This window comes from Rhincodon typus, chromosome 3, assembly GCF_021869965.1.
Source record: "Rhincodon typus isolate 14 chromosome 3, sRhiTyp1.1, whole genome shotgun sequence".
In the NCBI taxonomy this organism is placed as follows: domain Eukaryota; kingdom Metazoa; phylum Chordata; class Chondrichthyes; order Orectolobiformes; family Rhincodontidae; genus Rhincodon; species Rhincodon typus.
In genome coordinates, this window is record NC_063334.1 from 96,241,527 (window position 1) to 96,258,549 (window position 17,023).

General features: G+C 41.8%; 1 protein-coding gene across 1 annotated transcript in view; it reads left to right on the forward strand.

The window, feature by feature from the left end:
• Nucleotides 1-17,023, forward strand: part of arhgef28a (Rho guanine nucleotide exchange factor (GEF) 28a) — a 380,773-nt gene that overhangs the window by 61,687 nt on the left and 302,063 nt on the right. Inside the window, exon 3 of the mRNA XM_048621117.1 lies at nucleotides 4,998-5,041. Within this exon, the coding sequence (XP_048477074.1) occupies nucleotides 5,009-5,041 (33 nt within the window). The 5' untranslated portion in view covers nucleotides 4,998-5,008. The remainder of the gene's footprint in view (nucleotides 1-4,997; nucleotides 5,042-17,023) is intronic.

Below are 17,023 nucleotides of genomic sequence, written 5' to 3' on the forward strand. Positions count from 1 at the left end.
GCACAATTATAGTGGAGAGGAATTCTCATTGCGAATTGCCTGCAGTGTGCGGTGTGGCACTTTCGCTTTACTTAATGGGACAGATCTTGAACAAATCTAGCAATCCAGACTGGGCATCCATGAGGTGCCATGAGAGATCAGCAGCAGAACTGTATCCCACCACGACCTGTAACCTCATGGCCTGGCTTACCTCCCACTCTACTGCTATCTTCAAGCTAGGGGATCAGCCATGGTGGAATGAAGAGTGAAGGAAGGTATGCTCGAAGCTGTACCAGAAATTCCTAAACTTGAGATGTCAACCTAGTGAAGCTACAACACAAGATTTTGCATAGCAAGCAGCAGAAACAGCATGCAATGGAAAGTGCAAAGGATTCTTCAACCAGCAGATCAGGTCTAGAATCACAGGTCTCAAAACATTAATTGTTTTCTCCCACAAATGCTGTCAGACGTGCTGAGTTTCTTCAGCAATTTCTGTTTTTGTGTTGGATAAGATTTAAGTCCTCGACATCTTGTTGTGAATGGCAGTGGTCAGTTAACAAGTAACAGGAAGTGGAGTCTCCACAAATACCCCTATTCTCCGTGATGCTCAGCACACTGGTGAAGACAAGTATTTGCATCCATTCAGCTTGAAGAACCTCGTGAATGATCCATCTCAGTCTCCTCCTTATGTTCCCCAGCATCACAGATGCCAGTTTTCAACTCATTTGATTCACTTCACATGATACCAACACACTGGATACTGAAGAGGCAATAGGTCCTGAAAACATACCTGTAATATACTGAATACTGGTGTTGCAGAACTAGCCATACTCCTAGCCAAGTTGTCAAAAAGCAGAACAAATCCAACTTGGCTAATCTAAGCCCTGTTGATATACTCTGGATCATCTGAAAGTGATGGAAGTGGCCATCACCAGTGTTATCAAGTGACACTTGCAATGTGAAAGGCAATCTTTCCACTGGTTGGAGCCATATCTAGCACTCAGGAAGATGGTTGTTATTGAAAATTGTTGTCCTCAGTTCTGGCACATCATTGCAGGAGTGCCTCAGGGTACTGTCGTACACACAATCATTTTCAGCTGTTTCACCAATGACCTTCCCTCCATCATGAAGTCAGAATTGGGGATGTTTGCTGATGATTGCACACTGTTTCGCACCGTTCATGCCTCCTTAGATACTGAAGCAGTCCATGTCCACATGCAACACAACCTGGACAATATCAGGCTTGGCTTCTTAAGTGGCAAGTAGTATTTGTACCACACAAAGGCCCCTTGAAATTCAATGACGTTACCATCACCGAATGCTCCATTGGGGATTGCCATTGACCAGAAACAGAACTAGCTTGCCATGACCTCCAATAGTAAGTCAGAGGTTGGGAATTCTATGGCAAGTAACTCACTGCCCATTTCCCCAATGCCAGTCTGATATCTATAAGGTACAATTCAAGGCTATGGTGGAATTCACTTCACTGGGCTGAATGAGTAGAGCTCCGACAACACCCAAAAAACTCAACACCATCCTGGACATTGCAGCGTGCTTGACTGGAAAGCCAACTGCAACATTCAACATTCCCTCCATTCATCACTGACACATTGTGGATGCAGTGTGTACACTCTACAAGGTCAGCCTGGTAACTCACTAAGATTCCTTTTAACACACCTTCCAAACGCAACAACCTCTGTCACCTTGAAGGACAAAGTCAGCAGATGCAGACAGACACCACATGCCTGCAAGTTCACCTCCACCTTACATACCATCCTGACTATGTTGCTGCTCCTTCGTTGTCACTGGGTCAAAATCCTGGAAATCTCTCACTAACAGCACAGTGATCACCCTTGCACTTCAAGGACTGCAGCAGTTCAAGAAGACAGCTCATCACTAGCTTTTGCAGGGCAGTTAGGAATGCTAATAAATGCTGACCTAGCCAGGGATGCCCATCTTCTGTAAATGAATGAAAGAGAAAGGGCAGGAAACTCCTGGCAAGGTGGTGACGGCAGAGTAGCAGCATTCCGGCTCCTGCTCATCCACTGCTTTCTTCCGTCCACTTCTCTTTTTTTTCTATTTTTTTCTTCTTTTCTTTCCACTTTTCTCTACAGTGCTCTCTTACCTTTTTGCCCTTGGGAAGCTCAGCTGCGGCGGAACCAGTAGCATTGGCATGGTCCCAGCAGTGAGAGATGGTGCCGGAGCCTGGCAACTTCGATGTAGTTGTGCCCAGCACAGGACTGGAGGTGGTGGTGGTGGCACTGGCGTCAATTTTCATTGAGTATATTTAAGACAGAGATAGATAGGTTCTTGACTGTCAAGGGGATGTAGGGTTATGGGGAGAATGGGTTGAGAAACTTATCAGCCATGATTGAATGGCAGAGTAGACTCGATGGGCTGAATGGCCTAATTTCTGCTCCTATGTCTTATGGTTTTATGGTCAAACAGTGGCTCTGATGTCAGTGCTAGTTTTGAGGATTACACTTTTGCATTTGTTCAGGAAGGTTGTGGGCTCTGATACTTTCAGTTGATTCCAAGATGGTGGCGGTGTCGGCAAGATGGGCCCAGTGGTTAGTGATGGTGCCAGTGCATGGCAACTTTGACATTGTTGGTCTGGTGCAGGTAGTGGTGAGGCACAAGACACAAGGTGATGGCAACGGCGGTAGTGAAGACACGATTGTAGTGGTGGCAACACCGCAGCATTGGTGGGTCCAGTGCAGGCGGCATTGGTGAGCCTGGCTGAAGACTCAGGGCGGCAGCAGTGGAAATGAGGGTGATCCGGACATTTTCTTTTCCTTTTGGCTTCTGTTTCTTTAATTTCAAGTTTTGCTTTTAATTCTAACTATTGTGTTCTAAGATGGTGCCAGAGATTGGCGACTCTGTACACTTTTCACTGTGCTCCTGTAGTCAGGTATACGTGACAATAAAATTTCATTATTTTGTAGCTCCTCCTGGGGCGTTTCAGCACTGGGTCAGATTCCTCCAACTCTGCCTCTGATACAGGTGGCGGATAATGCACAGTAGCTCACCTTTTATGCCCAGAGCGTCTCAGAAGAAATTCATTCTCCTCTTTTGGCGTCAAAGGCATTGAGGTGGTGTCATCTGCCGTGTCCATCTCAGATTTGAGGTATCTTCAATGCCTGATGGAGAGGGAGAACACATGAGTTCCGGAACAGTTGGAAAGGCAGTTGAGGAGCTGGGCACATTTTGCTCCCGCACTGTTTGTGAGTTTTGCAGCTTTCATATGGTCCACGTGCTTATTCAGGACCGTCGCACCTACCCGAACTTTATATGTCACAGGACCTGACCTTGCATTGACTATGCCTCTTACAAATGCAGGCCCATTCCTCTGGTCCTACACCAAACCTCGTCCCCTGAAGTAAACTATTTCTCTTGCTTAGCAGAATCTTGTATCTGGTATTGGCGTTCCTGATGCCATTTCACCCTCCCCTTCCAGGTGCGGATAGATCAGATTTAACATGGTATGGAGTCTTTTCCCATTAGCAACTCTGCTGGAGCTATCCCTGTATTTGCATGAGATGTGGTCCTATAATCAAATAGCGATCGGGACAGTTTGCTTTCTAGTGAAACTGTAGGCTGTTTCTTTAAGCCTGTCTTCAAAGTTTGGACTGCTCTTTCTGTGAGACCATTGGACGATGGATGGTATGGAGCTGTCCTTGTATGACGAATACCATTCTCCTTTAGAAATTTTGTTTCCCCCATTACCACCAGGTGTTTCAGTTTTGCCAGGACCAGATCTTTTTGTGTCCAAACTCTGATATTGTCAGCTGTGACTGGAAGTGTGTCCAGAAAATGTAAAACCATTACGGACTCTTCCAGTGGCAGTACCACCAGTGGTGTATCTGCCAGTGAGAAGTGGCTCAATGCATCTGCATTTGCTACTTGGCTTCTGGACGATGTTCAAACTTGTAATTATATGCATTTACTATAAGAGCCTACCACTGAATTCAGCCTGAAGCTATGGGTAGTACTGCCTTGTCTTCTTTAAGGGGATCTAGCAGGGGTTTGTGGTCCGTTATTATTACAAATTTATGTCAACAAAGGTTTAGTATCTCTACCCAAACTGACTCTACATTCTGATCTCCAGAACTAAGATCACCCATGTTTATTGTATCAATGTCATTCATAACAAAACAGAGTGAACTGTCACCCATCCAGCTTTGCCGACAGGGTCTTGGAGGCTCTGATAGATGAGGGATGATTGCGGTCACTGTCCATGGAGTGAGTCCTAAGACGTTGGTGCCTGTTGTCCAAGATGGACGCCCAGAGGATCACGTGGCAAGCTGGAGTCTTCAGGTTCTGTTCTGAATTTCATGTTCGGAATTGTTATCATCAAATTCCTATCTGGCAGTTGGGAGAATGGGAGACTGCATAATAATGAGGCAGGATTCACAATAATGGGGATGCTAAAGCATGCAAATAGGCTTCTTGCCACACAATTAGCTCACTTCATCCTTCAACATTTTGCTGGGGAAAGGTACACTACTCTTGAATCAGGAGCCTCCTTCCTGCTGATCTCATGCAATTCTCCCAATTTTATCTCCAATGCCCATATTATTCAATGGTTTGGAAGATTTTTTGTATGATCAGTGATGAAAAGGAGTTATGCAGTCAGTGGTGAGCGTCTATATAGCCACAAGATTAAAGGCTATTAAAATGTCTGAAAATGTAAAGTGTAGCTTGAAGAACAGGTATTTGCATATCATTATGAAATAGTGTTAAATGTGTAATTAATCAAATGACAGCTCTTTTTGAGGGAATAACTAAATGTGTCATTATTAGAATAACAGCTGATTTAAGGCACTGATAATTTGGTTTTTCGTTCACTCCTGCTCTCTGATAAATTTTGCCCAGTGACTCTTTCTGTTTCTTACCCTTCTTAGGGACAGGGGCACAATATTTTTAAATGTTGGTGTATATATTCATGTCACAACAATATCAGTCTCTCTGCATACTTAATTTTAAAATATAAACAATTTTTCTCTTTCTGTATGCAGATGCACTGGCAATGGAGTTGAGCTGCCATGAAGTGCCAATATATGTAAGTATATTTTTGGTAGCTTTATTTGTGATGTCCTTCAGCCCTACAATGCTCTGTTATGTGTGTTCCTCAACTTATAACCTCTCGAGCATCCCCATTTTTAAATGTGAGACCTAATTTGCTGGTTATGCCTTTAGCTGCCAAAGCCTTATATTCGGAAATTCTCATTTGAAACCCTTGTTGCCACCTTTGTCTTTCCTTCTTTATGTACTTGTAGAGTACTTCCTTCCTGTAAAGTCTTGTCTCATGTCTAGAACACATTCAGATCATTTTGAATGGAGTGTTCTTTACAAAATGCCAAGTGTGAAAGACAATAATAAATTGTGTTTTTTTAAGTTAATAGTTCAAGTCCATCCATTCTTCCATCTTTTCCTTTTTTAAGAAAGGTGAAGTAAACTATCTAGGCCAAGTGTCAATGATGGTTTCTCTGATCTTTCCATACTATTGAGTCAGGAGTTTGACTGATGTATGCTGTTGTTAAAAGTCCAAGATGTCCTACATTCTGCAACTTGTTCTGAAGCTATTATATTGTCTTGTAGAATGTGCAATAAATAATTTCACCTTAAATGAGTGAGCTTTTTTTTAAAGTATGTCTTCTTTCCCCTGTTTCTGTCTTTCTTCTTAATATCACTTCCAGACAAATTTGTGTACAGATAGGCCCAATCTACACTGTGCTTCCAGCTCTATTTCAGTGCTACTTCTAAACCAGCACCATGGGAGAAAACCCCAGGTTGATCATTCATTTGCTTAGAGATGCCGTTTGCATCTTAACTCCAACCCACAATATCATAATAAAGACCAGAACCTAATTATGAGAAAGACAGGCTTCTCTTTTAAATAAAATAGTTTCGTGAGATGTGGGCATCAATGGCTAGGTCAGAGATAACAAGGTGTAGAGCTGGTAAACACAGCAGGCCAGGCAGTATCAGAGGAGCAGGAAAGCTGACGTTTCGGGTCTGGACCCTTTTTCAGAAATGGGGTGTGGAAGGGGGTTCTGAAATAAATAGAGAGAGGGGTGGAGGTGGATGGAAGGTGGATAAAGGAGCAGATAGGTGGAGAGGAGACGGACAGGTCAAGGAGGCGGCGATGGAGCCAGTAAAGGTGAGTGTAGTTGGGGAGTTAGGATGGGGATTAGTCAGTCAAGGGAAGACGGACAGGTCAAGGAGTTGGGGATGATGCTGGTAGGTAGGAGGTGGGGGTGGGGGTTTGTCAGTGAGGTGGGAGGAGCAGATAGATGGGACAAAAGTTGGACAGGTCAAGGAGGCGGGGACGAGCTGGGCTGGTTTTGGGATGAAGTCGGGGGTGGGGAGATTTTGAAGCTTGTGAAGTCCACATTGATACCATTGGGCTGCAGGGTTGCCAAGCGAAATATGAGGTGCTGTTCTTGTAACCTTCGGGTGGTATCCCAAGTGAAATACGAGGTGCTGTTCCTGCAACCTTAGATTCTCCAGCATCGGCAGTTCCTACTCTCTGATGCTGCATGGCCTGCTGTGTTCATCCAGCTCTACACCTTGTTATCTCAGATTCTCCAGCATCGGCAGTTCCTACTATCTCTGAATGGCTAGGTCAAAATTTGTTGCTCATCCCTAACTGCTGTTGAACTGAATGGCTTGCTAGGCCATTTTACAGGGCAGTATACATAAAAAGACCCCCATAATTTAACATTTTTGTAGGTCTAAAATCATTTGATTTAATTTAATTTGATTTAATAAGTCACTTGTACCTAAGTACAGTGACAAGCTTAGTTCTGCGAGCAGTATAGGCAGATCGTAGCAAACAAGGACACATAGATCATAGGGTGCTTAGACAGACTGAGGCATACAGGTTACAACTGCACAGGAGGTGTGCAAAGCAAGATCAACATTAGCATGATCAACATTATTTGAAGTTAGAGAGTCCATTCAGCAGTCTAATGACGGCAGGGAAGAAGTTGTTCTTGAACCTGTTGGTGTGTGTGTTCAAACTTCTGTATCTTCTGCCTGACGGAAAAGGTTGTAGTAGAGCATTACCAGGATGGGAAAAGTCTTTGCTGTGGAAAGACTGCCAGCACCGTCAACGAGAAGTGTAAATGGAGTCCATGGATGGGAAGTTGGCTTCTGTGATGAGCTGGGCTGTGCACACAACTTCCTGTAGTTTTTTACAGTCATGGGCAGAATTGCTGTACCAGGCTGTTATGCACCTGGATAGTATACTTTTTATGGTGCATCTGTAAAAATTGATGAGGGTCCTTATGGACATGCCAAATTTCCTAAGCTGCCTGAGGAAGAAGAGGCGTTGTTGTGCCTTCTTGACCGTCGCATCAACGTGGGAAGTCCAGGACAGGTTGTCAGTTATCGTCACTCCTAGGAACTTGGTGCTCTCGACTCTCTCCACCTCTGCTCCGTTGATGTAGCTGGGGACATGTTCTCCTCCTTTCTTCCTGAAGTCAATGATCAGTTCTTTTGTTTTGCCGATGTTGAGAGACAAATTGTTTTCATTGCACCATGACGCTGAGCCCTCTATCTCCGTTCTGTATTCTGACTCATTGTTGTTTGGTATCAGTTCTACCATGATGGTTTCATCAGCAAACTTGTAGATGGTGTTCATTTGGAATTTGGCTACACAGTTGTGGGTGTACAGGGAGTTTAGTAGGGGGCCATATGGAGGTTATACAGAGTATGGATGGCCAACTTCCTTCCCTGAAGGGAATAGTGAACTGGATGAATTTTTAATGATATTTGACATAATTTCATGGTCACCAAACTGGAATAAGCTTTTTATTCCAGTTTTATTACTTGATTTTAAATTTTACCAGGAAGATTTCAACTCATGATCCTACAGCATTTACCTGTGTCTCTGGACTACCAATCCTATGACTTTGCCACCACTTTAATTTTAATAATTTCCTCTCATGTGTGCGAGGCTTCATCTCTGTGGTTCACTGGGCTGGTATATACATAATGTAATTTGCATTAGCTTTTTGAACATAATGGCATTTTTGTTTGTGTCACATAAAAAGCTTACATTCCAAGAGTGGTAATTTGAACTATAGCCCATCAGATGATGTGCTAAGTGATCCAGGATTTGCAAATCTGAGAAAGGGTGTATCGTTGTCATTGAATTATGATGACTACAGAAAATACTTCTGAGCTTTATAGCATCAGAACTAGCTCCGCAACTTGCTTGCTACACCCACTACAACTTATTCAGATAAAGAATGTTGCTGTCCAGTTGCTGACATTATCAGAAAATGGGTGGTATCAGTTAAGGTACTTCTTGGGCACACCTGTAAAAGCTTCATGATGGATCAGTAGGAAAATGAACTTTGGGGGTTGACTCTGAAAATTGTAATTTAACTAACAATAGTTTTTAAGAGATCCAACATTGGCAATCTACAGAAGTTTCCTCTATGAAAATTAATTGGTAATTTGATAAAAGGAAAAATATGTGGTTTTGTTTTTGTTTTATAATTCAGTAATATGAACATTGTTTCAAGTTTATATAGTTAACAAGTTTAACCAAATTTAGGCTGTCAGATGGTTCTTGTATTAAAAAGATTGGCATTCTTGCTGAAGAATTTGCAACTATATTAATGTGTCCTCCTTTCAGCACCATACCTAGACAATTGAAAATGAATTGAAATTTTATAGAAGACTGACTTTTCTGCTGTGCGAAGAATGTTATAATGAGCTCCAATAACTGAACAAAAACATTTTCACTGCTTTAAGTGGAAAGCAAAGAATGAGATCACTAGTGAATATTGGTGTGCAATTAGAAAACAGGTCAATACTCCTGTGTTAACCAGTGACATCATAACACAGGCAGGATATTGGCCATATCTCATTTTTGCCTGCAAAACAGTGTATAATGTCGTTCGTCGTGTGCCAGTTCACCTAAATGTGTATCAAAGTATATAGGGTGAAATTAAATCAAATTAACATCCGAGATATTTTCCATCATAAGTCAGACAATTCATAACCATAAGTGTGTTTGTATTCTGCAGGGGTTAACATCACGAGGCAAGATTTACAGTGACTGAATAAGTCAGATTACAAATGTTCGTATAGTTTTTCTGAGACTCATTCTTGTTGTTTGGGAACAATGTTTTACAACTCTGCATCTAGTTTTCTGCAAACATTGTGAATAAATTGCAATTATTTTACAATTTATCCATGCAGCACCCTTTTTTCAGCTGCAAGCCAGCCCTCAAAGCCTCAGATATGACAGGTAGGAATCAAATGCTTGTTATTAGTTAGAATTGCACCTCTGTAGGCAATGGAGAACCCACACTGCAAACAGGTATTGGCTGTTTTCATATTCAAATCAGCCTGTCTTTACAATATTGGGCAGTCTTTAATACAATTGTCTATGTGTACTTATAAGTTTAGCATGTGTGTATCTTTCTGTCTGTCTGTTTACTGGTTTTTCTTTCCAATCATTTGTGGTTCATCTGTAAATGTGTACATCTTCACTGGTGTTTTCATCTTGTCAATTGAGTACCTTTCCTAAAACTTTCTATTTTCTCTATGCCTTTCTTCAATTATTGTTCTTTGTTCTATTAGATCTTTCACATATCTGCAATTTTTGTCCTCCTCCTTTTTATTCTTTTATATATCTGTCCTTCTCTCCCTGTTCTAAAATCTGCCTATTGTTCTGACATTTCAGAATAGGATGGCGTCATTTGGACCCCTATGCCCATTTTTTCCAAATAACAGCTCCCCAATCTGGAACTGGCTTCATTATATCTTGATATATTGTTTAATACTTGTACAATTCCACCATAAATAAAGTATGCTTTTTTTAATTCATGATCCAGTGGTAAAGTATTCCATGTCCTAATGGCTGTATCTGGGCATAAAAGCTTCAAACTTCTCTTTTGTTTGTCAAATGATAATCTTCAACCTATTCCCAATACAGCAACAAACTGTACTGTTTACCCTTGTAAAACCTTTCAGTGGTGTATACCAAATACAGGTTGTGTGATTGTGTACATGACAGTGTGTCATCAGTATTTGAATAATGGACTATATTCAACTACTCTGCAGTAATCCAGTCATTGATCAGGTATTTGGCAGCAGCATGTTGTAACATGTTTCTGAGACTGAAAAACCATTGAGCAAAACTGGCCAAGAAGGCTGTGGAGCTAAATGACTAATTTGACAACAACCCTATACGTACACAATGACTTTAACATGGAAAAACATTGTGAAGCATAACAGAAATGTATTCAAAATTCGATGCAGAAGCAATGCATGAAGTACCAGGTGCAGTAATCAATGATTTTTGGCCTGGATGTAGGTTTTAATGAGGATTTTAAAGGACGAAAGGGAGGTTGAAAGATAACGGAAGTCTTTTTTCAAGGGGTTCCCAAAGTGTGAGACCTTTGCAGTTGAAGATGCAGCCACAATAATGGAAATGGTAGGGTGACACTGAAGAGGTATAGGTCAAAGATATGAGCAGTTTGAACGGATGGAGTGTAGTTTTAATCAGCACCCTCCCTTATGCAGCATAAATGCTGCTGTTCACTTTGAATTGGTATTCTTGTGAATTATCATGATGAGTGCAAGATGAAAAGTTTTGACAAAATGATTCCTTTCTGTCAGCAAGTTCTGTGCTACTAAATAACAGTTAGGATTAAAATGATAAATTTCAGGTGTTGGGAAATCAGGAACTGATAAATGCTGGCAAAGATAGGTCTAATGGGTCTGAAAGAGTTCGTGTAGGTTAAGAAACCAGTAGCAAAAGTCTGGATACAGTAAAGTTTATGGAGTGTTGGAGGCTGTGCAGGAAAACATTAGAAAGAATCTGAAAGTGAGAAAATATTCCATAAATTTAGTCATCAACTTGTGAGGGAGGAGCCAACTGGGCATATGATCGAACATGGACAAGGAAACTTCCTGCTAATTAGCACATACCTCCCCCTTACATCAGTTGCTCTTCCATATTAAACACCACTCGGAGGAAGTATTGATGGCTGAAAGATGGTTAGAATGTACTTTGTTGGCGTCTTCAATGTCCATCACCAAAGGTGAGTTGGTGAAGCCATTACTAACCGAGTTCTAAAGGGCATCACTCACAGACTGGTTCTTGGGTTAGGGTGCAGGTGGTGAAGGAATCAACAAGACGGAAATAATTCCCTTCCAAGCCACACACAGTCTTGACTTGGAACTATATTGCTGTTCCTTCACTGTTGCTATGTTCAACTCCTGAACCTCCCTCACTAACATCATCCTGATGTACCAACACTAAATGGAGTCAAGTGGTTTTTTATCTCTCTCTATCTCTGTAATGCACAGAACATGACATATATTTAGCTATGATTATTTCTGCTCTTCTCTGCTCTCCTAGTTGTAAACCAACTCTAAACCAGTAGAAACGTGCTTGTAATCAATTCCATTTGTAAGATGAGATGGATTTACTGAATTTACAGTGAGGGTGCAAAATATTTACAACCTTGCAACACTAGCATTTTAAGCAATAATTTCCAGAGGCAGAAGCATGGAAAATTATATATTTAATGGTTTGAAGGATAACTAACGAACTGGAAGAAGAATGGTAAGCACATTGCGTTTCCAATAGCGAGTGAATATGTTAAATGTTTTGAAGTGTTTTTATGCATTTTTAGTTCCTTTTGACAGTCCACACCATCCCAATCTGGCACTAATCATTAATTACCATAGAAACATTGAAACTGCTTGAAATATTTCCAGGAAATCAGATGTCAGCGAAGTTTCCTGCCTTAGTAATGTTACTGCACTGTTATTGTTTGTTGGTGACTTTTATTCTACATGGCTTCCTGTGTTTCTTTTAAAATCATTGTTTTGTTAATTTTTTGATACGTTTAAATAATTTTAAGTGAACGGCTTAGATCTAAGTCAGCATTGACTCTTTATGAGGCACATCAAATAAACAGTTCAATTCTTGACAGTCTACGTATACTTCGAAGCATAATAATGGCAATAAATAGTTTGTGATCTTCATTAATTTTTTGTCAAGATTTTTGAATCTGCTCTGTCTGAAATTATTTATAGTTGACAGTTTTGTCTATATTTGAAAAGTGCACATCGAACCATCAGCTGTAAAGTAGTAGCTGTTTTCCATTTCCACTTATTTTCGTATTGCACCATCTGTTAACCAGCTTAAAAATGGGGGTCAGCAGATTCAAAGTTGCAACACTAAAGACAGTAAAGGCAATCCACAGTAAGCTGACAGTACTTGCTTTCATAGTCATGCGAACAAATGAACATAAGAAATAGCAGGTGTAGGCCATTCAGCCCTTTGAGCCTGCTGTGTCATTCAATGAGATTATGGCAGATCTTCTACTTCTTCAAAACCATTTTCCTGCACTATCCTCATATCTCTTGATATTTTATGATATGTAGAAATCTATCAATCTCAGAATTGAACACTGCTAAGCTTCCACAGCCCTCTGAGGCAGGGAATTCCGAAGATTCACTACCTTCTGAGTGATGAAATGCCTCATCATTGCAGTCCTAATTGATCTCCCCTTATTATCAGGCTGTGTCCCCTGATTCTTGATCTCCCACTGAGGGGAAATATCCTTCATGAATTGGTCTGGATGAATTTTGATTGTTTCAATGAGATCTCCTCTGATTCTTCTAAACTCCATTGTATACAGACCCAGTCATTTAATCCTTTAAACCGAATGTTGGTTTTCCCATCTATCTCAGGAATTATTTGTTGAATGATCATTTGAGTTTAAATTTGATCTAAGACACTATCAGTCCTGGGTCTCAATTAATATCATGACTTGGATGAAGGGATAGATTGTCTGGCAGTTTACTTTGCTAACAATGCCAGAATAGATTGGAAAGCAAGTTGTCTAGAGGAGATAACCTGTCTCTATCCCTTTGCAGAGAGATTATCTGAGACAAAAAGAATTGACAGATGGAGCATAACATGGGAAAATGTGAACATGTCTGCTTTAGAAAAAAAGAATAAAAACAATGTATACTTTAACTGGAGAGCTCAATGCAACAGACATATCTGATCCTTAGTATGAGCTCCTTCAGGGTCAGTCTTCTCCCCACCTCATCGAAGATCTGGTCCAAACATGTACAGAAGAGCTGAAGTAGGGTAAGGTGAGAGTGACTGTTCTTGACATCAAGGCAGCATTTAACCGAGCATGCCATCAAGGAGCCCTAGCAAAACCAGACTCATGGAAATCAGAGGACAGGTCTCTTCTAGTTGAAGTCATACCTGGCACAAATGAAGATGGTTGTGTTTGTTAGAAATCAATCATCTAAGGTCTAAGACATCGCTGATGGCATTACTCAGTGTGGTGTCTTAGGCCCATCAGTTTTCAGCTGCTTTATCAATCGTCTTCCCTTCATCACACAGACACAAGTATGGATATTTGCTGGTGATTGCAACATTAACAGCATTGCAGATACTGAAACAGTCTGCGTCCATATGCAAATGACCTGGACAACGTTTAGGTTTGGATGTACAAGTGGAAAGTAATATTCGTACCATGTAAGTACCAGGCAATGACCGTCTCTGCCCAGAAGAAATCTAACCGTTGCCTCTTGATCTTCAGTGTAAATCCCCTATTATCAATATCCTCAGGGTTACCATTGACCAGAAACTGAAATGTATCAGACATGTAAATATTGTGGCTACAAGAGCAGGTCAGAAGCTAAGAATGCGATAGCCAGTAAATCATCTGCTGTCTCCCTAATACCTGTCCATCATTGACAATGCACAGGTCAGGAGTGTGATGGAATTCTCCCCACTTGACTGGATGGGTACAGCTCTTACAACACTCAAGAATCTTGAAACCATCCAGGGTAAAACAGCTTACTTGATTAGCACCCCATCTACTACCTTCAACAGCCACTTCCTACACTTGCAGTGCATCGTGGGAGCAATGTGTATGATCTACAAGATACGCTGCAAAAACTCACCGAGGCTCCTCCGATAGCACGTTCCAAATCTGTGACGTCTAGCACCTAGATAGACAAGGGTACCAGATGCATGGGATCAACACCACACACTTCCACCTTCCCTCCAAACCACACAATATCTTGACTTGGAAATACCATGGTTATTCCTTTACTGTTACTGGTCAAAATCCTGGAACTTCCTTTCTAACAATTATGTGGGTGTCCCAACATCCCAAGGGCTGCAGCAGTTCAAGAAAGCAGGTCACCACTGACTTTTCCAGGGCAATTGGGGATGGACAACAAATGCTGGCCTATCCCATATCCCAGAACAAATTAGAAAAGAGAGGGATCTGGATGTTTTGGTATGTGTGTTACAGAGCTTTAGAAGATGATCGGAGGATAAAGGCATGTTGGCATTTATTCCAATGACAATGGAGTGTAAAGGTTGGAGAACTTTACTGCACCTGTCCCAGGCATTGATGAGACCATATCTGGAGTACTGTGTATAGCTGTGGTCTCAACTTGTTCGTTTGTTGAAGGGCTTATTTATAAGTAAAGGTTGAAGATTTTGGGCCTATACCCATTAGAGTTTAGAAGATTGAGACCTGATCTTCTTGAAACATATAAGGGCCTGAGAGGACTTGAGAGGGCGGACACTGGACAGATCATTCCTCTTGGGGCGTATAGAAATAGAGGATGGAGTTGAAGAATAAGAGGTTTCCCTTTTAAGATGAAAATGAGGAGAATTTTTCTCTCAGAGGGTTGTTACTCTGTACCTGGAAGGCAATGAAGTCTGAATTAGATTTTGACAGACATGGGTTCCCGGGATTCTGGGGAGAAAGCAGGAGAGTGAAGTTGAGTCTACAAGTGGTTCAAACATAATTTTATTGAAGATAGGACTGCTTCTGAGTTCTATGCTCCTGTTCTACCTTTGCAGTTATTTTATAAGCAGGGATAAAAGGGGCAAGTTCGGTAAGCCTAGCGTATTCACTGCTTGGGATACTATCACATAAGAAAGAAGGAATATGTCCTGTAGAGGTTTCCGTGTGCCATCGAAGGCATTCCCCTCTGATGAAGCGATCCCACTACCCTTAACCCTCCACCCCTAGTCCACCTCCCACACAGTCCATCCTCCATCTACTGAATGATAGCCATCCTATTTCTTTCAATTTCTATCTCATTATTAAGACAACATCCCTCATTTGCACACCACTTCCAATTCTGTTTCTTAAGAAACTAGACCGTGCAGATTCCCAACATAAAATTCAGAGTGGATATGCAGCAGCTTCCACCTGCCAATTGCTTGTACTGGCCATCATCCAACTGTGTCTTCAGCACATTGTCCCTCCATGCTCCATCCTTTAATATCCTCCTCAACCATTTGTCCATGCAAGTTGGCATCGACAAATCACTAGCCTCACCACATCATCATGACTGCTCTTTGGTCAACTCTCACATTACTTCAGCCCTTCAGCACTTGAATTTGGAACTCAGGAACATTATGACTTCCATCCTTCTGCTAGGTAGCTTAGTGTGCAGGTACATGAATGCATCCTATCCATCTCCACAGCATACATCTTTTGGCTGTGGTTTGCTTTTCTGCTGCTCACTCACTTTGCGCTCACTTGGATGCCACTAGCTTCTGGGTCTTGCATTGATTTTTAGCACCGATGGAGAGGCAGACAGCCCATTACAGTGGGGAGCACTGAGTTGTCGAGGAGGTGGACATGTAACTGTATGGCACTAATTACAGCAGTGTCACATTTGCAGCATGTGCCAGTTGTTTATGCTGCAAACACAGTGCATATCTTCAAGCAAATGGCCATGTATAAAAGTCAAAATGGTGCAGTCTTTAGTGGTGTGAAGAAGGACTATGGTCATTCAAGGGATACCATTACAGTGAGTCAGTGGGCCCATTGGATTCTAGTCCAGTACGTTAGCTATATCTGTCGGGTGCTTGATCCAACCAGAATACAGAGATCTGGTCTTTACAGTTTGTGGATTCAGCCATGGACACATGCATTGCTGCAGATAAGTGAAACTAATCTGGGATTTACAGGTAGTTATTTGGGGTACTGTAGAAATAACAATCTCAGGGATGGATTGTGCTCAGTCAGGTCTGTCCTGCTAAGTCTCTCTGGTCAGGGGGTCATGGTCAATCCTGGGGTTCTGTTAATATTGGTCAGGGGTTTATTGTAGGTAGCCTGGATAGTCCTAGGGAAACTGAGAAGCTCATGTCTGGGGATGGAGTTCAGTGCACTGGGTTGTTGAGAGAATGATCACAGTTAAAGGAACAAGGTGGGATCCGAGAGACCAGAAGAGGTGAACTTAGATTTCCTGAAGGGGGCAGATTAGAGTCACTCTGGTCTCTCCATGGATCATGTTTCTGGATAAAAATGGGATAGCAATTTGTAAAACCATGGACTCTGGGAATAAATTGGGGAATATTAATAGTTGTATCGAGGGGCTCAACACAAATGGGAGGAGGCTGAAAGATTGTCAGGGGCACAGGATCAGCAACATAATGTTTGTTTTTTCTTGAAGTTTCCCCATCCCCACATGCTTTTGTCTGACTAAATTGAGTATTTTCTCCTGAAAAGGAGCGAGGAGCCTGCTTTCTGCCACCACCCCAACTACATCCTGTTGATCTTGGCCCTCTTCGCATGTGGACCAGTTTTTGATGCAGAGACAAAGGGAGGGATTGAATATGATGCAGGAGCAAGAGAGATGGCATGGTGTCCCCAGTGAGTAAATAGAAGGCACAGAGGGCATAAAAAGATGGTAGTTTAGGAAGATGAGGAAGGTAAGAAGCATTGAGTGAACAAGATACATAGAATACTGAGACTGTAATCCATAAATATTGAAGAGAAGCACGTACAATGGCAAAGTTAGAGTGACTGCTGGCCCAGTGAGTCAGAGGTAGCAAAGAGAAGATTGTACTGTAGTGCACAGAAGATCAGTCACCTCCTTTCAGGTTTCAGAGATAGTAGGAACTGCAGATGCTGGAGAATCTGAGATACCAAGGTGTAGAGCTGGATGAACACAGCAGGCCAAGCAGCAAGGAGGAGCAGGAAGGCTGACCTTTCAGGCCTAGACC